Consider the following 21,395-nt stretch of genomic DNA (forward strand, 5'->3'; position numbering starts at 1 on the left):
CCGATATACAGCAGTAACATTCTTTGTAAATAGAGGATAGTTGTGTTTTGTATCATGCTGTTAACCAAATTGTAAGCTACTCAGATCTTCTTTTTAAACGCGTTGCTTCGACGGGTCAACTTCAAGCCAAAAACATCAAAGAAAAACTGTTTATATACATTAATTAAAAAATGTTGTGTGGTTTTATGAAACCACGGTAAAAGTGAAACTGTTCGAACGGTTCCGAACACTGCTTTGTGTAGCGCATGTCGCGTGACGGTCGGCTGCCGAGTAGGTATACCTACTCGGCAGCCGCGATACACGCGACATGCGCTACACAGACCAAAAAGTTTGAGATGATGTAATTAAAGTTTCACTTTAATAAAAAAAATCCTATCGTTAATAATTTAAATCAAGTGTTCCACATAGAATGAGTTTTATAAATTTTATGCATTAATAATTACTTATCTTCCAATAATTACCTGTATAGTTGTATTTACCTACTTTAGGATGTCATTAAATTTTTAAATGCATTAACTAGGGCAAAAATGAGTAATGGGTATCATAAATAATCGCAGTTTCTAACAGCTATTAAACATTAAACAACTCGTATCGTATCGTATCAAAGAATAAGAATTTACAGGAAATGATCACAGAAAATAGCAATATTAATATTATAAATTTCATGGATTATCGATATAGATTATCGGTAGAATCTTAGGGTAGAATCAATCGAAGATGCAACAAATAGCTTCAGCTTGAGCTCCAAACTAGCTCTCTCTCTCTCTCTCTTCAGCCTTTCTCCGTCCACTGTTGGACATAGGCCTCTCCTAAGGCACGCCATTTGGCTCGGTCTTCAGCTGTTCGCCGCCATTCTGTACCAGCAATCTTGCGTGTATCGTATATCCAAACTAGCTACCTATTATTATATACTAGCAATGCCCTGCGGTTTCACCCGCATCGATAGCGATATCGTTACAGTGAAAAGTCTACTATAGGTCGGACTATAGGTTTAATTTTTAATCACATGAAAATCACCTTTACCCCGTCCCGCACTACTGCCTTTTCTTTTTTTTTTGTTTTAGTGGGGAAATCTTTCATAGATGTGTTCCGTCAAGACGCATATTGGTAGAATTCCTCCGTGACCCCCGCACTACGGCCTGCTCGAATATCCAATTCTTTTCATTTAAAAAGTATTTTGCTGGTATTGAAACAGTCTATAATAAAACATCATTTAATGGGATAAGGATTAATATATGTGTATGGATAACATGGTTTGATTACTGTCGGCACTTCTATTTACTTTGAAAACGTAAAAAAGTTGTTGTAGTAACATAACTACTGAAGATGGACATATGGTATCGCGGACTTTCTTGTAGATATTGATCCATTCTATAATACCGTAGAACATTTTTTTGTTCTATCTTCAATAGATTCCGCAGCGCACGCGATGACAGAAGTTTTATTGAGGATTTTTTTACACCTTGGGTTACATTATTGCATTTTTGGTAAGGATCTCTAATTTTTTTGAAAATGCAATATAGCCTATGTTGCTCAGTAAAGATGCAGCTTTCTAATGGTGAAAGAATTTTTGAAATCGGTCCAGTAGTTTATGCGTGAAAACCATACATACATACATACATACATACATACTTACAAACTTTTCCTCTTTATAATATTAGTATAGATAAATTAAAAATTATTATTGTAATGAAAATAAAAATGTAAAATTTGCGCAAGCAAAATAGGTTGTCTATGAATGGCATAAATATTAAATACATAATGGCGGCTGCGTCAGATTTGCACTTGTCAATAATAAATTGTTGTCAGAATGCTCAAAACAAATAAATAATTTAATTTATTTTATTGATTATGTATCTTGTAAATAATTGTTACACTAAAAAAATTATAATTTGATAGATTTTCCCCTTTATACAGCGGTAACGGGGAATTTTATGCAAGTTTCCTATATTTATGCGTGCCTATAAAAATCGACGTATATTATATTATTTTATGTGATTATTGCATTCAAATCGTTTAAACCCGGTGTTATATTCGGAACTACGTTGCTGCACACAAAACATCAAACAGAAGTTACGAGATATTCAAATTTGTAAGTAAAATTTATTATATTTGATACGCAAATATCGATTTTTCACACGCAAGATAATGTAAAAAAAATCCTATTTCAATAATAAATACTCACTTGATTAGCCATAATTTGACTTATATAACGTTTTAAATGCAAAAAGCGAGGTGCGAAGGTATTCTTACATCTGTTGCACTTATTGATTATTTGATAAATTATTTACGATGAAACACTTCGTTCTTTACCGAACATATAACAGCTGTGTCTTTAAAAAGCGCTCTAACTGAACGGTCTTGTGTACGTATATATTTTTTAAATATTATGAAATATGTACCTTTTTTTATTTTACTATGGAGAAATAAGCATAGGTCCCTGAATGTGTACTTCTCATATTCATTTCAATAATTCTAAGGAATATCCTGCTTTGTTTTGTTTTCTTTACATTTATACTTCTTTTCACATTAAAAACATTCAACAATATAGGTATTGCCACAGTAGAAAATACATTATTTTCATTAACTTCATCTCTCCATATGCAAAATTTTATCATATGGGAACAGTACAATGGTTTCAGCTTTCAAAGTATTGCAATTTAAAAAATATATTATATATTACACTGGCCTGCCATGCATTACTAATTATTGTTTAAAAAATAAAATTAATTATAATTTTCTGTATCTCAATTCTCAACATCATATATTATTGATTGCATATATTTTTTACTGGTTGTGCCCCACAGTTTTACCTGCATTGCTCTGCTCCTATTAGAATTAGCGTGATGATATATAGCCTATAGCCTTCCTCGATAAATGGACTATCTAACAGTGAAATAATTTTTCAAATCAGACCTCTGGTTCTTGAGATAAGCAAGTTCAAGCAAACAACCTCTTCAGCTTTGTGATATTACTATAGATTTCTAATTGTTATAATTTTATCACAACGACTCGACTGACCGGTTGGCTTGGTTGGTAGTGACCCTGCCTTCCAAGCCAGAGGTTGTGGGTTCGATTCCCACCCGGGGCAAATATTTGTGTGATGAACATAAATATTTGCTCTGTGTTTGGATGTTAATAATTATCTATATAAGTATTTATTTAAAATTATATATGTATGTTAATCAGCCATCTGGTTTCCATAACACAAGCGAAAGCTTAGTATGGGATCAGATCGTGCCGTGTGTGAGAATTGTCCTGAAATATTTATTTATTTATTATTTATTTTCAGGTAAATCTCAAAATGGACGATCCAGCTTTGACTCGGGTATGTAATCTATATTATTTATTCAATATATTAATATTGCATTGCAGTAGTTACAAATGTATTTCTAACATCTTATTTCAATGGTTATTGCTTAAATATTTATTATATGTGCTGCATTATGCGAATTAAACTATGTGACCTTAACCCATTGAGCCCCAAGCGGCCCGATTGGTCCCAGACACAATAGATTTTCTATTCTGTCTGTGGTTCCGGGTCCTGAGTTATTAATTAAATGTATTATAGTGAAGTCCCATGTCCCCAAGTGGGGTAAGGGGCAGATGGATTATGCATACATTTGTTTCACTGATCGATTTTCTTTAGGGACAATTAGGTTATCGGCCTTCTGTGTCCTGCAAGACAGAGACATTTTTTTTTCTTCATCTCCACCGGGAATCGAACCCAGGACCTCTCGCTTCTACGCTCACGCGTCAACCACTGTACCAAGGAGGCGGTCTTGAAGTATGAGGATGCAGGTTCTTATGGAGAGAAAACTTGTGCCATGGGCGAAGCGAGGGCGCACCACTAGTTAATTATATTTGCTTCTAGGTATGTCGCATGTGCCTTGACATCGACGTAAAGATGTACGACCTCACTGGGCACAAATTGCATCAAATATTCAACGAGGTGACGGGAATACCGGTGAGTGACTAATGGTTAAGTAATATTAAGTTGTAACTAAGTATTTTTACATTTTACCCGATTATAGACTAGATGTGCCTTAAGTTTTATGCACTAAAGTAGAGCCATTTAAATATAACTATAACTTATGTACTGTATAAAAATAAGTCGGGTTTTCCTTCCTGACGCTATTACTCCAGAACGCACGAACCGAATTCCACGGTTTTGCATTCGTTGGAAAGGTCTCGGGTTCCGTGAGGTTTATAGCAAATAAAAGGTGTCTCTGGTGGCGAAACGGAGTTCACCAGGTTTGCTAGTAATATGTTCTCCGCTATTATTCGTCGTAGAGTGAATAAATGGTCTATCCAACAGAAAATGAATATTATGTTTTTCAAATCGAACCAACAGTTCTTGAGATCCAACAGTTCCTTAGTGCAGATTTAAATTAAAAATGAGATAATTTTTTACAGATTTTAACGAAAAATGCCAACCCTATACGTTTTGCTAATACATAATTCAAACCATGAACAGAAAAAAGTGGAGGTAGCACAAAAATAAAAATTAAAAATGTATATGTATCTCCGTTAAAAAAACCGCTACCTCTACAAAATGTTCGAACCGTCAGGACAATGCTATAACTAAAAAATGTGTTTAAAATCAATTAGAAGTCTTTAATTTTAAATTGAAGTCAGGTGTACCCTTGTTAGGTATAGGTCAGATGCATTATAAATTCTGTTTCACTGATCGATTTCCTACGACTAATGGAAAAGAATACATAATCATATTTCACTATAATGGGTAGGTTCGACGTCTGAGTGTGAATTTTTTATTATAAAATTGCCTCGCCGTCGCCGAAACCGATTATTGAATTATTAGTGTATAGACTATAGAGTCGTGAGTGAATATGTTATACTTGATTAAAATATTGTACTATTCACTGATATCTATACTAATATGTATTATAAAGCTGAAGAGTTTGTTTGTTTGTTTGAACGCGCTAATCTCGGGAACTACTGGAACTATTTGAAAAATTCTTTCGGTGTCAGATAGCCCATTTATCGAGGAAGGTTATAGGCTATATATCATCACGCTACGACCAACAGGGGTGGAGCCACGGGGGTGAAACCGCGCGGAGCAGCTAGTCTTTAATACACCTACTCGGTAACTTAGCAAAGATGCCAGTCTCGAACCGTTAATTCATAAATACAGCTACCATTATACAATTACCACCTAAATGTATTTAGCTCTAAGGTTAGGTTAAGTTTGATTGAACAAGTCAATAACTGCGTTAAAAACAACCGACTTCAAACTTGCACTTGCAACATTTACAAATACAGACAAAAATGCTCATAAAATAAAAACTACTGGGCCTATCCGAATAAAATTTTTATGGGACCAATTCGACACCATCCCGCATCGAACAAAAAAAGAATCACGTAAATCGGTCCAGAAACCACGGAGTAATCGGTGTACATACATAAAAAAAAAAAAACATACCGGCCGAATTGATAACCTCCTCCTTTTTTTTGAAGTCGGTTAATAAACGAATTTGAATTAATTCAGGTGTTTTTTAATATTTTGCGTGTCCATTTTCTCTCTCAGCCAACTTAAAAAAAATATCTGAATTTAATGTAATTTTTTTGAGTTGGTTACTGAACTTTCGATTGGGTGAACCGATTTTGATGATTTTTTTATTTGTAAGGAATTAGGCCATTAAAATTACATTTATCCACTTCTGACCATTAGAAAATTTTTAAGTTAATTAATAAAAACAATGACTTATTGAAGTGAAACTTCTTTGGGCGCGTTGTGAGTAAAATGTCTAGGTTGCGTCAATGCAATGCCAAGGAAGTTTCACTGCTGACACGTGTGCTCCGCACACATGCTCTTTTTTAATTTTAAAGATGAGATAGAGCCCGGTGATAGACAGACGGACAGAGAAGTCTCGGCATGTTGGTCCCGTTTTACCCTTTGAGAACGAAACTATAATTAATAATTTAAATATTCGCAATACATATAAAAAAATAAATGTCATTTTCAGATATCTGCTTCCGACAAGCTGCCACAAAAGCTATGTTGGGAGTGCACGCAACGCCTGGTGTCCGCGCACAGCTTGCGGCGCAAGGCTCTCAGGGCCCATAGCCTTTTGTTGGACATGCTGAATTCTGATAAATTTGTGAGTATTATCTTCATTAAGAGCATCATTATCATCTACAGCTTCAAGAACAAATATTTCAGGACAATTTTCGACACACGGCACGATCTGATCCCATACTAAGCTTTCGCTTGTGTTATGGAAACCAGATGGCTGATAAACATACATATATAATTTTAAATAAATACTTATATAGATAATTAACACTCAGACACAGAGCAAACATCTATGTTCATCACACAATATTTGCTAGATGGGAATCGAACCCACTACCTCTGGCTTGGAAGGCAGGGCCACTACCAACCAAACCAACCAGTCAGTCAACAACAACAATACTGGACGACGCGGTTGGCGCAGTGGTAAAGTAACTGCCTACTGAGCCGACGGTCCCGGGTTCGATCCCCGCTCAGTGCAAATATTTGTGTGATGAACTCATTTATTTGTTCTTGGGTCTGGGTGTTATTATCTATATAATATGTATTTATTAAATTTATCGTCGCCTAGTACCCACAACACAAGCCTTAATTGAGCTTACTGTGGGACTAGGTCGATTTGTGTAATAAAGTCCTATAATATTTATTTATTTATTTATTTATTTATATTTATTTATTCATCATCAACAGCGAAAATATGAACATTGTCAATATTTCTAAGACATTTTTATACAATTATGTTCTTTACGGGTTTTAGTAATTTTCCTATCACTTTTTAATCTCTATTTTTAAAGTAGATAAGTAAACAAGTATGGTAGATTTTTATTTTGGCTATAACAAAAAGTGTGAAAGCTTATGTTTTCTTATTTCTTAAAATAAAACATATATAGTGAAGTAAAATTCGATTTCATTGTGACTTTAGAATTAATCCGACTTCTTGCAATATTAACGTAGGTTTCGCATTTTCAGATAACCGTACGCCACGTGAAATCAATAGATAGATGCAACCATCGTCTAGAATCTAATCTATCTAGCCATTTTTTAAACGCAGACACACCTAACTCTAATAACACGTCATATAATAATAACAATACACCAAATGCAGAACCGAAAGTCGATAATTTCGGCCAAAAAGTCGAAAATGACGACTTTGAAACTAACAATGACGATTATGAAGAGAATGAGGAAGACAAACCAGAAGAAACTGTTGAAGTTAAAGTTGAAAGTAACGAGATTTTTTTTGAGGAATGCGGCTTCGTAAGCGAAGACGATAGGACATTGAGTGAAGTGTGCAAAGTCAAGAAAGTTAAGAACAAAGTTAAAGTCAAAAAGAAAGTTAAAGTCAAAGAGTATTTGGCAAAGATAAAACAAATGGAGGGAAAAGATGAAAAGGAAAAGATTAAGATAGAAGATAGCGCTACGGCGACGGTTGATAAGTAAGTATTTAAAGGTTGGGAAAGATCTCAACAATATATTTTGAACTTATTAGTGTGTTATTTCAAATCATATGAGTAATTTACTGCTTACTAAAATTGAATTTGAATTGCATGATTTGTAAATTTGAATAAAAATTGTCATTTGTATGGACAGTGGTACTGTGTATGATTTACATTCAGTATTGAACATTATGACTAGAGTGATTTTTAATCTAATAGATACAATTCAGCTACATTTATCTGTACTCGCTAATAGTTTTAGATTACATTTATGGTGTTGCTAAAATTTTAATTGATAAGTATTTTTACAAGTATTTACTAGTACTTTTAAGCTATTGCATAGCTTCTATCGCGGGCCTTGAGCGTGGAGATCGAATCCAGAAATTCCTTAACGAAAATAACCTAACACCCCTAACTCCGACCGGCAAAGCGGTGATACTTTTTATACAATAGCTTTACCGACAGTCTCCGAGTGCCGCACGTCTTTATTTTATTTAATTAATTTCACAGATTCAAAACCTCCGACGTAAAACGTCGTCGCACCAACGAGAACATAGACGAAAACCTATTCACAATCACCAGTCTATCGTACGAGGAACAAATCGAACAGATAAACAAACGCAGCCAGTCGGAACTGTATCTAGGCGCGACGTATAAGTGCGAGGTGTGCTTCAGGGGCTTCCACGTGCGGGCGCGGTACGACGCGCACGCGGTGCGGCACAGTGCGGTGAGCGACACGACACACGACACACGACAAAAAACACACGACATAGGACACACGACATAGGACACACGACACATGACACACGACACGACACAAGATACAAGACACACGACACACGACACACGACACACGACACACGACACACGACACACGACACGCGACACACGACACACGACACACGACACAAGACACACGACACACGACACATGACACGCGACACACGACACGCGACACACGACACACGACACACGACACACGACACAAGACACAAGACACACGACACACGACACATGACACGCGACACACGACACACGACACACGACACAAGACACAAGATACAAGACACACGACACACGACACACGACACACGACACGCGACACACGACACACGACACACGACACAAGACACACGACACGCGACACGTCAAAAGCGTATTATGACACTTAACCTTGCCCATTTCATGATACATACACTTGTCAAAAGCCATTTAAGAATAAACATAAAGATCTACATAATGTAATAATAATCTAATTCAATAATCAAAGGCCTTATAAAATACATAACATAACATAAGTAGAATTAGAAATAGATGCACGAGAATGGATAATAAATATAAAAAATACAAGAAATCAAAAGGTAAAAGAGAGATAAAAATTGATTCTCTAAGGGCCGATTTTTCAATGCTTGGATAAAACTTATGAGTCCAATAAAGTATTACACGATAATATTAAAATGTCACGTAAACTGTCAAATACGGACAATTAGAATATGTTTTTAAAATTGAAGTTTTATACATTATTTGATGAATAAGTTTTATCCAAGCATTGAAAAATCGGCCCTTAGTGTAAAAAATATATTTGAAAAAGCACCTATACTTACATGAACAATAATGTATGTAGAAATGAATACAAAATAAAAACCTTGCCGGTTCTTCACCATAGATACTGCTTTCCGAATCGGTGTTAAATATTAAAGATATATAATGACGTTTCAAAAGTGCTTCTAGAAGAAGTCTAATTGAATAAATAAATGTTTGACTTTGAAAAAAAATGGAGGGAGAAATTAATATACCTAATACATACACGACGCCAAAAAATAATTTTAAGCTATTGCATAGCTTCTATCGCGGGCCTTGAGCGCGGGGACCGAATCCAGAAATTCCGTAACGAAAAAACCTCACGCTCCCCACGGGGACGGGCACGGAGGTGTGGCTTGAAGGCATAGCATGCAATAGCTTTACCGCGGCAGTCCCCGAGTGACACACGTCTTTTTTTATATTTATTACTAGAGGTCCGCCCCGGCTTCGCCCGTGGTACATATTTCACAATAAAAGGTAGCCTATGTCCTTTCTTGGGTATCAAAATATCTCCATACCAAATTTCATGCAAATTGGTTCAGTAGTTTAGGCGTGATTGAGTAACAGACAGACAGACAGAGTTACTTTCGCATTTATAATATTATATGGATGTTCAACAAATTTCAGGAATCCGGGGCATTCGAATGCTTCATTTGCAAGACTAGGCTGAAAACCGGGCGCGCCCTGCGCAAGCACATCACATCGCAACACACGGAGCAATTCAGTTGTAGGGGATGTCCGTTTGTCACGAGAAATAGGTATTTTTCTTTTATTATCTAGTACATATCTAGTACATTTGTGTACTGACTGACCGGTTGGCTTGGTTGGTAGTGGCCCTGCCTTCCAAGCCAGAAGTCGTTGGTTCGATTCCCACCCGGGGCAAATATTTGTGTGATGTTTGCTCTGTGTCTGGGTGTTAATTATCTATATAAGTATTTATTTAAAATTATACATGTATGTTTATCAGCCATCTGGTTTCCATAATACAAGCGAAAGCTTAGTATGGGATAGATGTTGCCGTGTATGAAAATTGTCCTGAAATACATATTTATTTTTAACGCTTAAACTCATGAAAATATTGTACATATTGTAACCGATCCTTGATAAGTGTACAAAGTTTGAATTAAATCTGTCCGTTTAGTCAAAATCAAGTATCAAGGAGTCCGTTACATACAAACATACATGTGAAATTAATAATATACAGACGTGTTGAAAAGTACCTCTAAAAATAAACGTAATTAAAAAAAAGGGCATGTGTGCCGAGCACACGTGTCCAAAGTGAAACTTCTTTAACAAGATTCAAGATACCAAATATATTTGCCTTATACTATGACGTGACGGTATTGCCATGACGCGATCTTGAAATTTTACTCCAACGCGCCTAAAGAAGTTTCGCTTCGAAATAAATTTGTTTAGAAAGTTTTTTTTTTTATTTAAGTTTCCATAAAAATAAATATTATTATTTTACAGGGGTGTTGCAAGGGAGCACGAAAAATGGCACGCAGGCACTAAATATCAGTGTCCACATTGCCCTAGTCAGTTTGAGTGAGTATTTATCACTACATAGTATAAAAAAAAGTCGCTTTCTCTGTCCCTATGTCCCTTTGTATGCTTAAATCTTTAAAACTATTTAACGGATTTTGATGCGGTTTTTATAATAGATAGAGTGATTCAAGAGGAAGGTTTAAGTATATAATTTATTAGGTTTTAGACAAAGCGGGCGAAGCCGCGGGCGGTAAGCTAGTTTATTTATATCTATAACTAGCTGCGCTTCGCGGTTTCACCCGCATTGCTCCGCTCCTGTTGGTCTTAGCGTGATGTTATATAGCCTATAGCCTTCCTCGATAAATGGGCTATCTAACACCGAAAGAATTTTTCAAATCGGACCAGTAGTTGTCGAGATTAGCGCGTTCAAACAAACTACATAACTATAATTTAAAATTTGAACCTAGCTTCCGCCCCCTAATTTGTTCGAAGTAGATAAAAATTAAAAATAAAATTACTAGGCAAAGGCCGAAAGGATGCCTTCATTTTAAAATACACCATAACAATATGTTATGGGTATTGTTTTTTTTGGGTTTTCATTATTTTTATAGAAGCAAAAGTAATCCGTACTAATATTATAAATGCGAAAGTAACTCTGTCTGTCTGTCTGTTACTCAATCACGCCTAAACTACTGAAACAATTTGCATGATATATGGTATGGAGATATTTTGATACCCGAGAAAGGACATAGGCTACCTTTTATTGCGAAATATGTACCACGGGCGAAGCTGGGGCGGACCACTAGTTTTAAGATAATTATGAAAAATCTTAGAATATAATGTGAGATGAACGCGGGTTCGAATCCCCCCGAGAGCATCATAATATTTAAATTTTCTAATTTTAAATTGCATCTAACTACATATTTGTTCAAGCTACATCTAACCCAAAATCCCATCATTTTCAGCAAAGTAACTACCTACCTAGGCCACGTGAGGATCAAACATGTCTCCGATTTTGTTTGTGAACTCTGCGGCTATACATTCCTAAGCAGAAAGGGTATAGACGTTCACAAGAAGAAAAAACACCGATTGGCCGCTGAAACGGTGAGTTTTGACCGGTTTTATTGCCATTTAGACGGTTTTAAAGCCGGTTTATTTGCAGTATTTAATGAAGATATTATACCGTTTGAGATCTCTGCGGCTATACATTCTTAAACAGGAAAGGTTCACAAGAAAAAGAAACACCGATTGGCCGCTGAAACGGTGAGTTTTGATTGGTTTAATTGCGATTTTGACGGTTTTAAAGTTGGATTTATTGGCAGGATTCCCAGATATTTTATTGTAGTGCTCTGTAGCAATTAAGTGTTGGATAAGTTTGGATATTTAAAAGTGTTTTTTATCCAGAATTTACGATTTTTTGGCGGTATTTGACGGTAGTAATTAGGGATATTTTCTGCATAAGCTGGGACTAATAAATTTTTTTAAGTCTTTGGATTTATGACCATTTTTAGCAACCATTTAAGCTGATATGGTCAGTTTTAACTGGTTTTATTTCCATTTTGATCATTACATTTTTCCAAAATATTTATTTATTTATTGATGAAATTGCGTTACAATGCGTAAAAATATTTAAGGCCTTAAGTTTTTAGAAGACGAGAATCCGGGGGAAAATGCAAATATGTATTTCTATAGCTCACATGTTATTCTGGTACATAAGCTACATCACTGCCAAGTATGATCAAAATTAATTTAATGGTTTTCGCTTGAAAGACAAACAAACATACATCCATCCACAAAATTTTTCTCATATTTATAATACATATTAGTTGAAAATTGTCCTGAAATATTAATTTATTATTTATTTACTAGCTTCCGCCCACGACTTTGTACGTGCATCCCTGTTTTTCCCCGCTCCCGCAAGAATTTCGGGAAATCCTTTCTTAGCGGATGCCTACGTCCAAACATCTACCTGCATGTCAAATTTCAGCCCGATACGTCCAGTGGTTTGGGCTGTGCGTTGATAGATCACTATATCAGTCACCTTTGAGTTTTATATATATATATACTAGAGGTCCGCCCCGGCTTCGCCCGTGGTACCTACATGTTTAAACTATCCTATCTCTCAAGTTGGATAGAACTGCACATGGTGTGCGAATTTTATTATAATCGGTTAAGTGGTTGAGGAGTCCATTGAGGACAAACATTGTGACACGAGATTTATATATATTAAGATTTATGACATTTAACCATTTCGCAGCTACAAGAAACTCTACAAGGGCCATACTGTGAAATATGCGACGTGAAATTTGTATCAGACGAGGCTCATTCAAGGCACTTGAAGTTGTCGTCGAAACACAGCAGCGATAATGATCCGTGAGTGGTATTTATTTATTTATTTACTAGCTTACCGCCTGCGGCTTCGCCCGCTTTGTCTAAAACCTAATAAATTATATACTAAAACCTTCCTCTTGAATCACTCTATCCATTAAAAAAACCGCATTAAAATCCTTTGCGTAGTTTTAAAGATTTAAGCATACAAAGGGACATAGGGACAGAGAAAACGACTTTGTTTTATACTATGTAGTGATATGTATATTTAATTCTCACAGGAATCGAATCCGCAACGATTCGCAAAGCATGGGTTCGCTAGAAAAGGGCGTGGCGGTTAGACGCGGTGATCGACGGATGATGATGCATCGACAAGATGATGAAAACCCCGCTGAGGTGATCACTTGTGAACAGGTAATATTAGTAAATAAATATATAAATATTTTATAATTCACTTTTATACGACCCACCATTCCAGTTATTTTTTTCTTATTCCTCAGATAAATAGATACAGCTTGTTTTACATTTTACATAAATATAATTTTTTTCAATTTTCACACACGGCACGATCTGATCCCTGCTTTCGCTTGTGTTATGGAATCCAGATGGCTGATAAACATACGTAATATATAATCTTAATACTATTATAAAGGCGAAAGTTTGTAAGTATGGATGTATGGATGTATGGATGTTTGTTACTCTTTCACGTAAAAACTACTGAACCGATTACAATGAAATTTAGCACACATATAGAGGGTAACTTGGATTAACACATAGGATTTTATCCCGGAAATCCCACGGGAACGGGAACTATGCGGGTTTTCCTTTGAAAACGCGGGCGAAGCGATAAATAAATAGCGAGAAATAAATATTTCAGGACAATTTTCACACACGGCACGATCTGATCCCATACTAAGCTTTCGCTTGTGTTATGGAAACCAGATGGCTGATAAACATACATATGTATATCATTTTAAATAAATACTTATTCAGATAACTAGAGGTCCGCCCCGGCTTCGCCCGTGGTACATATTTCGCAATAAAAGGTAGTCTATGTCCTTTCTCGGGTATCAAAATATCTCCATACCAAATTTCATGCAAATTGGTTCAGTAGTTAAGGCGTGATTGAGTAACAGACAGACAGACAAGAGTTATTTTCACATTTATAATATTACTATGGATTAACACCCAGACACAGAGCAAACATCACACAAATATTTGCCCCGGGTGGGGATCGAACCCACGGCTTCTGGGTTGGAAGGCAGGATCACTACCAACCAAGTCAACTGGTCAGTCAAAGTAAAAAGAAGGAAAGAGGTAGTGTAAAAAATAAAAATTGTGTAGCAAAAATTATGAGGCAAATACCTTGAGTATACTAAGCGCACACAAACACGTATCCACGAAAAAAACACACACGAACAGACATACATAATATTATAATAAATATTTTCACACACACATGCACATAAACACACTCATACTTATCTTCTTCTTCTTCTTCATATATATAAAAATGAATCGCAAAATGTGTTGGTAAGCGCATAACTCGAGAACGGCTGAACCGATTTCGATAATTCTTTTTTTATTATATTCCTTGAAGTACGAGGATGGTTCTTATTTAGAGAAAACGTAAATATGTACCACGGGCGAAGCCGGGGCGGACCGCTAGTACATTATACATCCATACACACACTGTTTAATTTCTTAAATTTATGTTTCTCTTTTTTAATTCATGTAAGGGATCAATACTAGGGAAGGAACAGGTCCCCTTAATACAGGTTATACCTATTACCTAGTAAGGGGGCCTGAACCCCAATCTAATGTAACAAATTAATGTATGAATTCAAATAAAGATTTTATTTATTACTAGCTTTCCACCCGCGGCTTCGCCCGCGCAATCAAAGAAAAACTCGCATAATTCCCGTTCCCGAGGGATTTCCGGGATAAACCCTATCCTATTTCCCGGGGTAAAAAGTAGACTATGTCCTTTCTCGGGTATCAAAATATCTCTATACTTAATTTCATGCAAATTGGTTCAGTAGTTAAGGCGTGATTGAGTAACAGACAGACAGACAGAGCTACTTTCGCATTTATAATATTAAAGTATGGATGTACGCACATAGATAAAATTTCAATTTCAATGACATCGATCCAGACGTAGGAGTGTCTCATGCATAGAACAAAATATATTAAAAATAAAAAATATGTGCGTGTACTAGTGTACACACGTAAGTAGTGAAACTTCTTTATGACCCTATTTTTATTATTACACGCTTTATATTAGCTTCACCTGTATGTTTGTAACCGACTGTATGTTTGTAACCGACTTCTTTGGGCGCGATTTTGACCCACTTTAAACGGTCAGATTTCGTTCAAACTTTGTAGATTTATTGAGGACCGATGACAATACAATAATTTGATAAAATTTTCTATTTTTTAGTTCGGTTTTCTATGAAAAGCGTGTTTTTTAGTTTTTTTAAACTACATATTATTCAAAAAATTATTTACTACACTGGTCATCAAAAAAATCGACCCACCTGCATTTTTACGGAAAATTGCGGTTTTCTCACAAACTAAAGAAAAAAATTGTTTGGAAACTGAACTGATTAATTAAACGTGCATATTTACACGAATATAAACACATAAAATCATTAACATCATAAAAAAAATTGTCAATTTCGAATAAAGATCAAAATCCTCAATTTTCAGCTTTTTCTTTATTTAATTTCAAATGCAGTTTATTTTGTAATCATGAAACTTATGACCACGTTTCCTTCGAATTTATACTCAGTACTTTCTCTTCTTTCTGGAATGATAGCCTGCGTTCACCATTTTAAAGAAATAATCAAGATTTTGATGGTCTCTTGAGGAATTCGTTATCATTCTTCCCTCATGGCGGTTTTCAGGTCTCCTATTGTTGTAGGGGTTGAATTACGAGCTCTAAGCTTTATTTTTTAATTGTCCCACATGTGCTCTGTAGGTTTCAAACCGAGACTTTTTGCTAACCAGGGTGTAACTCTAATGCGGACCTCTTCTAAATACTGGATCACGATTCGCCCTACGTGTTTCCGAGCATTATCATGCATAGACTCGAAGTTTTTGCAGATACGGCCGGCATATTACACGATATGATTGTCCAAAACCTTGGTAATGTATTGAACAGCATTTAATGAGCATCTTTTTATCGTCAAGCTCCGTGCGTCTTGTCAAAGAAATGCCACTCTAGAACTTTACAGAGCCTCCATCATAATCGACCGTTTCTCTTACCTAGCACTGAACAAATCGTTCATCTGGTCATCGCATGACATAAAGACGTCTATCAGCACCATATAAAGTCATTCGCATCTTGTCACTCAAAAGCACTGACTCCCATTGGCCTATAGTCCAGTTTACGTGATTTCGAGTCAATTGAAGTCTGGTTTGTCGATGAGCTGTGGCTGATTGTGGCCCTGTTTCTGGCTTGTGTGGTCTTAGGTTCTACTCCTAAAGTCTTCTTCTAACAGTTCTATCATTTATACCCACCTCCTTATCTTCACGCAGGCGTCACTAGAGATCTACACCAGACAGATGTCGATTTTGTAGAGTTGGTTACATTATCTAGGGGTCGTCCCTTTGAGTTGCCGCCCTATTTCTTGCAGATCAATATTTTCATCGATACTGCCCAGTCTCTAGAAACCTTTGGTAAACTCATCGAACTGCAAAACAGCTCAGATTTTACTTTTTAGCCACGGCAAGTTGACATAACCCCTGTTTTAGTAGAGCCACAGTTTGGGCCCCCTCAGCTACAGTATTATCCATTATTTTGAGACAAAATTTATCAAAACTACAGCATCAATTATTAAACTTAACGTTATGAACAAGAGACCCCGAAAAAAGTCATTTTGGAACTGGGAACACGGGCATAATTTGTCCCGCCGTAAAGCGTCAAATCCACACTGTACAGTATTTCTGTATACAAATTTGTTAAGAATCATTCAGTGCAGTAAAATTTACGACAAACATAATGATTAGCATGTTATCAGACCCTTACAACAAAATACAACAATATAAGACGACTTATTCGTGAAATAATCGATAAATAGCAAACATAGTGTAGGTGGGTCGATTTTTTTGATGACCAGTGTATATGCAACTTTACAGAAATTACACGTCGAATCACGCGTGGTAGGGATAAGAAAAAGATGGCGCGTAACGGAAAAATGTCACGCGTAACGAAAAAATGTTACACTAAATTTTTTTCCAACCCCGATAAAGAAGTTTCACTTCAAAAATGTAATTTTCCTATTTTTCTTATATTACAGTGTGGTGTACAATTAAACGGTTTGCGCCTATACGCACAGCATTTCCGCAGAGTGCACCCGGACAAGAATCGAACCAAGTACCCGGCCATGAAAACACCGGCCATGTGCGAACAGTGCGGACGTATATTTCAGGTTAGTATTAAATTATACAAAAAGATATATGTGCCAGAAGTGAAACTTCTTTGGCATGATTCTAAGATACCAAAATCGTCGGTTTACTCCATGACGTGACGGTATTGCCATAACGCAACCTTGAAATTTTACTCTCAACGCGCCTAAAGATGTTTCACTTCAAAATATTTGATTATTCCTGGCAGATGTGAAACATCGACATTATTTTGTACGACGAATTTACTGAAAATACTAGTGCATGAATATATAGCATCATTTTGGTATCTTTAAATCGTGCCAAACAAGTTTCACTTGTGACACGTGTGCTCGGCACACACGCTCTTTTTTATTTTATAACTATTCCAAATGTGTATGAACATTTCTTCTTTCTATCTTTCAGAGCATATTGTAGATTGGGATTTCTTTTATCTATCTATCTTTATCTATCTTTTTTTCAATCTTTCAGAGCAATGCGCTGCTAAAAGATCACATGTGGGTGCACACAGGCGAGAAACGCTTCAAGTGCGATCGCTGCGACAAAAGTTTCACGCAAAAAACGAACCTCGTGTTTCACATGCGCGTGCACAGCGCTACGAGACCGTCTTACGAGTGCCCAGTTTGTGGAAAACACTTTGCGTTCTATAATAACCGGCGGCGGCACATGTTTGTGAGTATTTTACGGTTTGAGGATGGAAAATATGGGTTGAGGATGGGCTAAAAATGGTAAGAGGATGTTGAGGATGGCGGGGATGTGATGAGGATGACGGGGATGGGTTGAGGATGATGAGGATGGGTTGAGGATGACGAATATATGTTTAAGATGAGTTGAAGATGATGAGGATGGCTACGATGGGTTGGGGTTGACAAGGATACGTTGAGGATGGCTAGGAGGGCTTGAGAATAGAAGTTATAGGGTGAGGATGGAAGTTATGATGTTAGCATAGGTTAACTTGAAGATTATATTTGTTTGTTGAGGATAGATAAATTTCAAGTAATAAGACAAACCTAGTGTTTCACATGCGTGTGCATAGCGCTACGAGACCGTCTTACGAGTGTCCAGTTTGCGGGAAACACTTTGCGTTCTATAATAACCGGCGGCGGCACATGTTTGTGAGTATTTTTCGGTTTGAGGATGGAAAATATGGGTTGAGGATGACGAGGATGGTTTAAAAATGGTAAGAGGATGGTGAGGATGGGTTGAGGATGACAAGGATGGGTTGAGGATGATAATTATACGTTGATGATAATGAGGAGGCCTATATTTCACTGTGCATGACACTTGATACATGTAAAGTCGGTTTATTTAATTGATTGGTAAGTTGATTAATCGATCGATTGATTATTATAATAATCAGTTGATTGCTTAATTGTTCGATTCGTTCGAATGATTTATCGTTCGATTTAACAATCGACTCATCTATCGATTGTTTATTCGATTGATTGTTTATTCGTTCAATCGATTGCTCGATTGATTGATTGATTGTTTATTCGTTCGATTGATTGATTATTTATTCGTTCGTTTTATCCTTTTGTTCAAACAGATCCACACCGGTCTCAAGCCGTTCAAATGCGACACTTGCGGCAAAGCGTTCACAACATCTGGCGAACTGCGTGCGCATGTTGAACATGTTCACTTGAAGAAACCGTGGCCCAAACGGTCGAGACGTGCTAATGAGGACGCCTGGCGTTGCTTGCAGAGTGTCGAGGATTAGCGGGGGGTGAGTATATGGGTGGGAAAAGGGGGGAGGAATAATAGGAGGGGTTGGTAGTGAAGAAAAAGGGGGGTTAATCAGCTATAGGTAAGATGTAGTGCACTTGAAAAAACTATGGTCTAAATGGCCTGGAATTGCTTGCAAAGTGTCGAGGATTAGTGGGGGGTGAGTATAAAAAGAGGGGATATGGGAAATAGGGATTAAAATGTAAAAAAGGGGAGTAGCTTCGTTAGTTAATACAGTGGAGGTTACTTAAGTAGTGAAAAAGGGGGGGTTAGTTAGATATAGGTAGGATATAGTGCACTTGAAGAAACTATGGTCTAAATGGTCGAGACGTGCTAATGAGGACGCCTGGCGTTGCTTGTAGGGTGTCGAGGATTAGTGGGGGGTGAGTATATAAGTGGAAAAAGGGGGGGAGTAACAAGGGGGGTTTGTAATTTGGAAAAAAAGGCGATTTTTTTATTTGTTACGTCCTAACTTGAACTGATTTGTATTTTGTTAACGTATTTATATGAAAATTATTGGTTTTTTTTTCAGGTAAAATATTGAAGGATCTTTATGAAGAAATGCATTTTAATATAAAACATTCGTATATATTAAAATAATAAAGAAAATTTTCTAAAAAAAATGCGTCTAGATAATTTTTTTTGTGTAAAAAAATGTGTTAGTAAAGTTTACAAAATTGTATTTTTAACACGCTGTTATTAGCTTCACCTGTATGTTTGTATGTAACCAAGAAGCTTATATCTAATACACTGGAGATTTCAGTATGAACATTAACTTATAACAAGAAAATATGACCTTGAATGACGCCTGTATGTTTTTTTTTATCCCTTTCACACAAGTTAATGGTCATAGTGCAATCTCCAGTTTATTAGATACTAGCGGTCCGCCCCGGCTTCGCCCGTGGTACATGTTTACGTTTTCTCTACATAAGAACCATCCTCGTACTTCAAGGAATATAATAAAAAAAGAATTATCGAAATCGGTTCAACCGTTCTCGAGTTATGCGCTTACCAACACATTTTGCGATTCATTTTTATATATAAGAGAAGAAGATAAGCTTCTTGTATGTAACCGACTCCTTTACACTCGATTTTGACTTTAAACGGACAGATTTAATTCAAACTTGTACACTTATCAAGGATCGGTGACAATACAATAATTTCATGAGTTTAAACGTGTTTTAGTTTTTAAAATCTATTTGTGTGTATATTGTTTATGGTATTTATTAAAAAATGTAATACGTTTAAAACAGTATTTATTAAGTAATTTTTAAGGCGATTTTTTGTCACTAATTTCATTGTATTTATATTATTTATTTATTTGTAGTTATATGCTTAATACACTGTCAAAATTTTAAGTCGAATATTTGTTGAAGTGAAACTTCTTTATCGGGGTTGGAAAAAAATTTAGTGTAACATTTTTTCGTTACGCGTGACATTTTTCCGTTACGCGCCATCCTTTTCTTATCTAGGAATTAGAAAAGGATGGCGCGTGATTCGACGTATTTCTGTAAAGTATTATTTTATGAAAAATAAGGTCATAAAGAAGTTTCACTTCTTACGTGTGTACACTAGTACACGTGCAATTTTTTTTATTATATACTTTTTATGTATTATTAAAAAAAAATGTACCTACTTAGGATGCTAAAGGCACATTCTTAAGGGCCCTTAGTAGGTGAAAACGGCAAAATGGACTATTATCTATAATTGAAAAAAAAAATAGTTTGGAAAATCCAAAAGTGCACGCCTCATAATTTTTTTTTAATAATTATTTATTAATTATTATTTTTGTTTATTTAATAACAATTAAACCACATCAAATCAGACCCTGAAAAATGAAAGGGTTCTATTCCTGAGCATACTCAAGCGTAAGAGAAAAAAAAAGACTCGATTAGTAAAGTATTTCGGTCGCTATCGTGTTAACAAGAAAATCCTCCGCACATACAGACACACGGACGTCCAAGACAGAACTTTTTTAAACTGTTTTTAACTAGTTTAAATAACAAAAATGAAATCAAAAATATCATGAATGTTAAAAATAGTGTTTTTTCTTAATATGTGTGTGTATGTATTATCTTACAAGTGCAATGTATGATACATAAAGACATTTTAAGTTTGAAAAATCAGATGTTTTGCGCGAAGTGACAGTAGTACCCACCTCAACGCTTCGCTTATGAGGCGTGCAATATTGAAGTTTTTTCGCACTGAAATTTCTAATATATATTACAGAACGTATGTGTGATGGGATGACTGTTTCCAAAACACGATTGGAAAAATTTTGCTCGATAAAAAAAATCCTGAAGTTACCTCTAAAATATCATATAAATGCTCATTACAACCGTATTTTACGATAATAATTCGTATAAAATCACAAATAGGTACATAGGTATTTACCTTCTCGA

General features: G+C 35.9%; 1 protein-coding gene across 4 annotated transcripts; it reads left to right on the forward strand.

Annotated features, from left to right (window-relative positions):
* Positions 1-1,786: 1,786 nt before the first annotated feature.
* Positions 1,787-20,673, forward strand: LOC149895480 (uncharacterized). 4 transcript variants are annotated; one of them, XM_090118978.1, is made up of 16 exons: positions 1,787-2,092; positions 3,293-3,328; positions 3,875-3,967; positions 5,988-6,122; positions 6,989-7,470; positions 7,981-8,197; positions 9,679-9,809; positions 10,522-10,596; positions 11,502-11,601; positions 11,761-11,799; positions 12,794-12,909; positions 13,146-13,278; positions 17,166-17,297; positions 17,743-17,943; positions 18,818-18,994; positions 19,526-20,673. In XM_090118978.1, exons 2-15 carry the CDS (start codon positions 3,305-3,307, stop codon positions 18,986-18,988), a joined length of 2,049 nt encoding a protein of 682 aa, XP_089975104.1. In that variant the 5' UTR covers positions 1,787-2,092; positions 3,293-3,304; the 3' UTR covers positions 18,989-18,994; positions 19,526-20,673. The 4 variants fall into 4 exon arrangements, with proteins under 4 accessions (XP_089975104.1, XP_089975107.1, XP_089975106.1 ...); XM_090118981.1 differs by having other exon boundaries at positions 7,004-7,470; XM_090118980.1 differs by lacking the exon at positions 11,761-11,799 and having other exon boundaries at positions 11,502-11,640.
* Positions 20,674-21,395: the final 722 nt, after the last annotated feature.

This window comes from Colias eurytheme, chromosome 31 (assembly GCF_061535395.1).
Source record: "Colias eurytheme isolate Ceu_HAF_F1 chromosome 31, ilColEury1 Martin Lab GWU primary, whole genome shotgun sequence".
Taxonomy (NCBI): Eukaryota; Metazoa; Arthropoda; class Insecta; order Lepidoptera; family Pieridae; genus Colias; species Colias eurytheme.

Bases quoted from the DNA above. Each gene is read 5' to 3' on its own strand.
- LOC149895480 (XM_090118980.1), top strand. From the start codon at position 3,305: ATGGACGATCCAGCTTTGACTCGG. The intron at 3,968-5,987 runs GTGAGTGACTAA...TGTCATTTTCAG, and splicing joins ACGAGGTGACGGGAATACCG to ATATCTGCTTCCGACAAGCT. The intron at 17,944-18,817 runs GTGAGTATTTTA...TTGTTCAAACAG, and splicing joins ACCGGCGGCGGCACATGTTT to ATCCACACCGGTCTCAAGCC.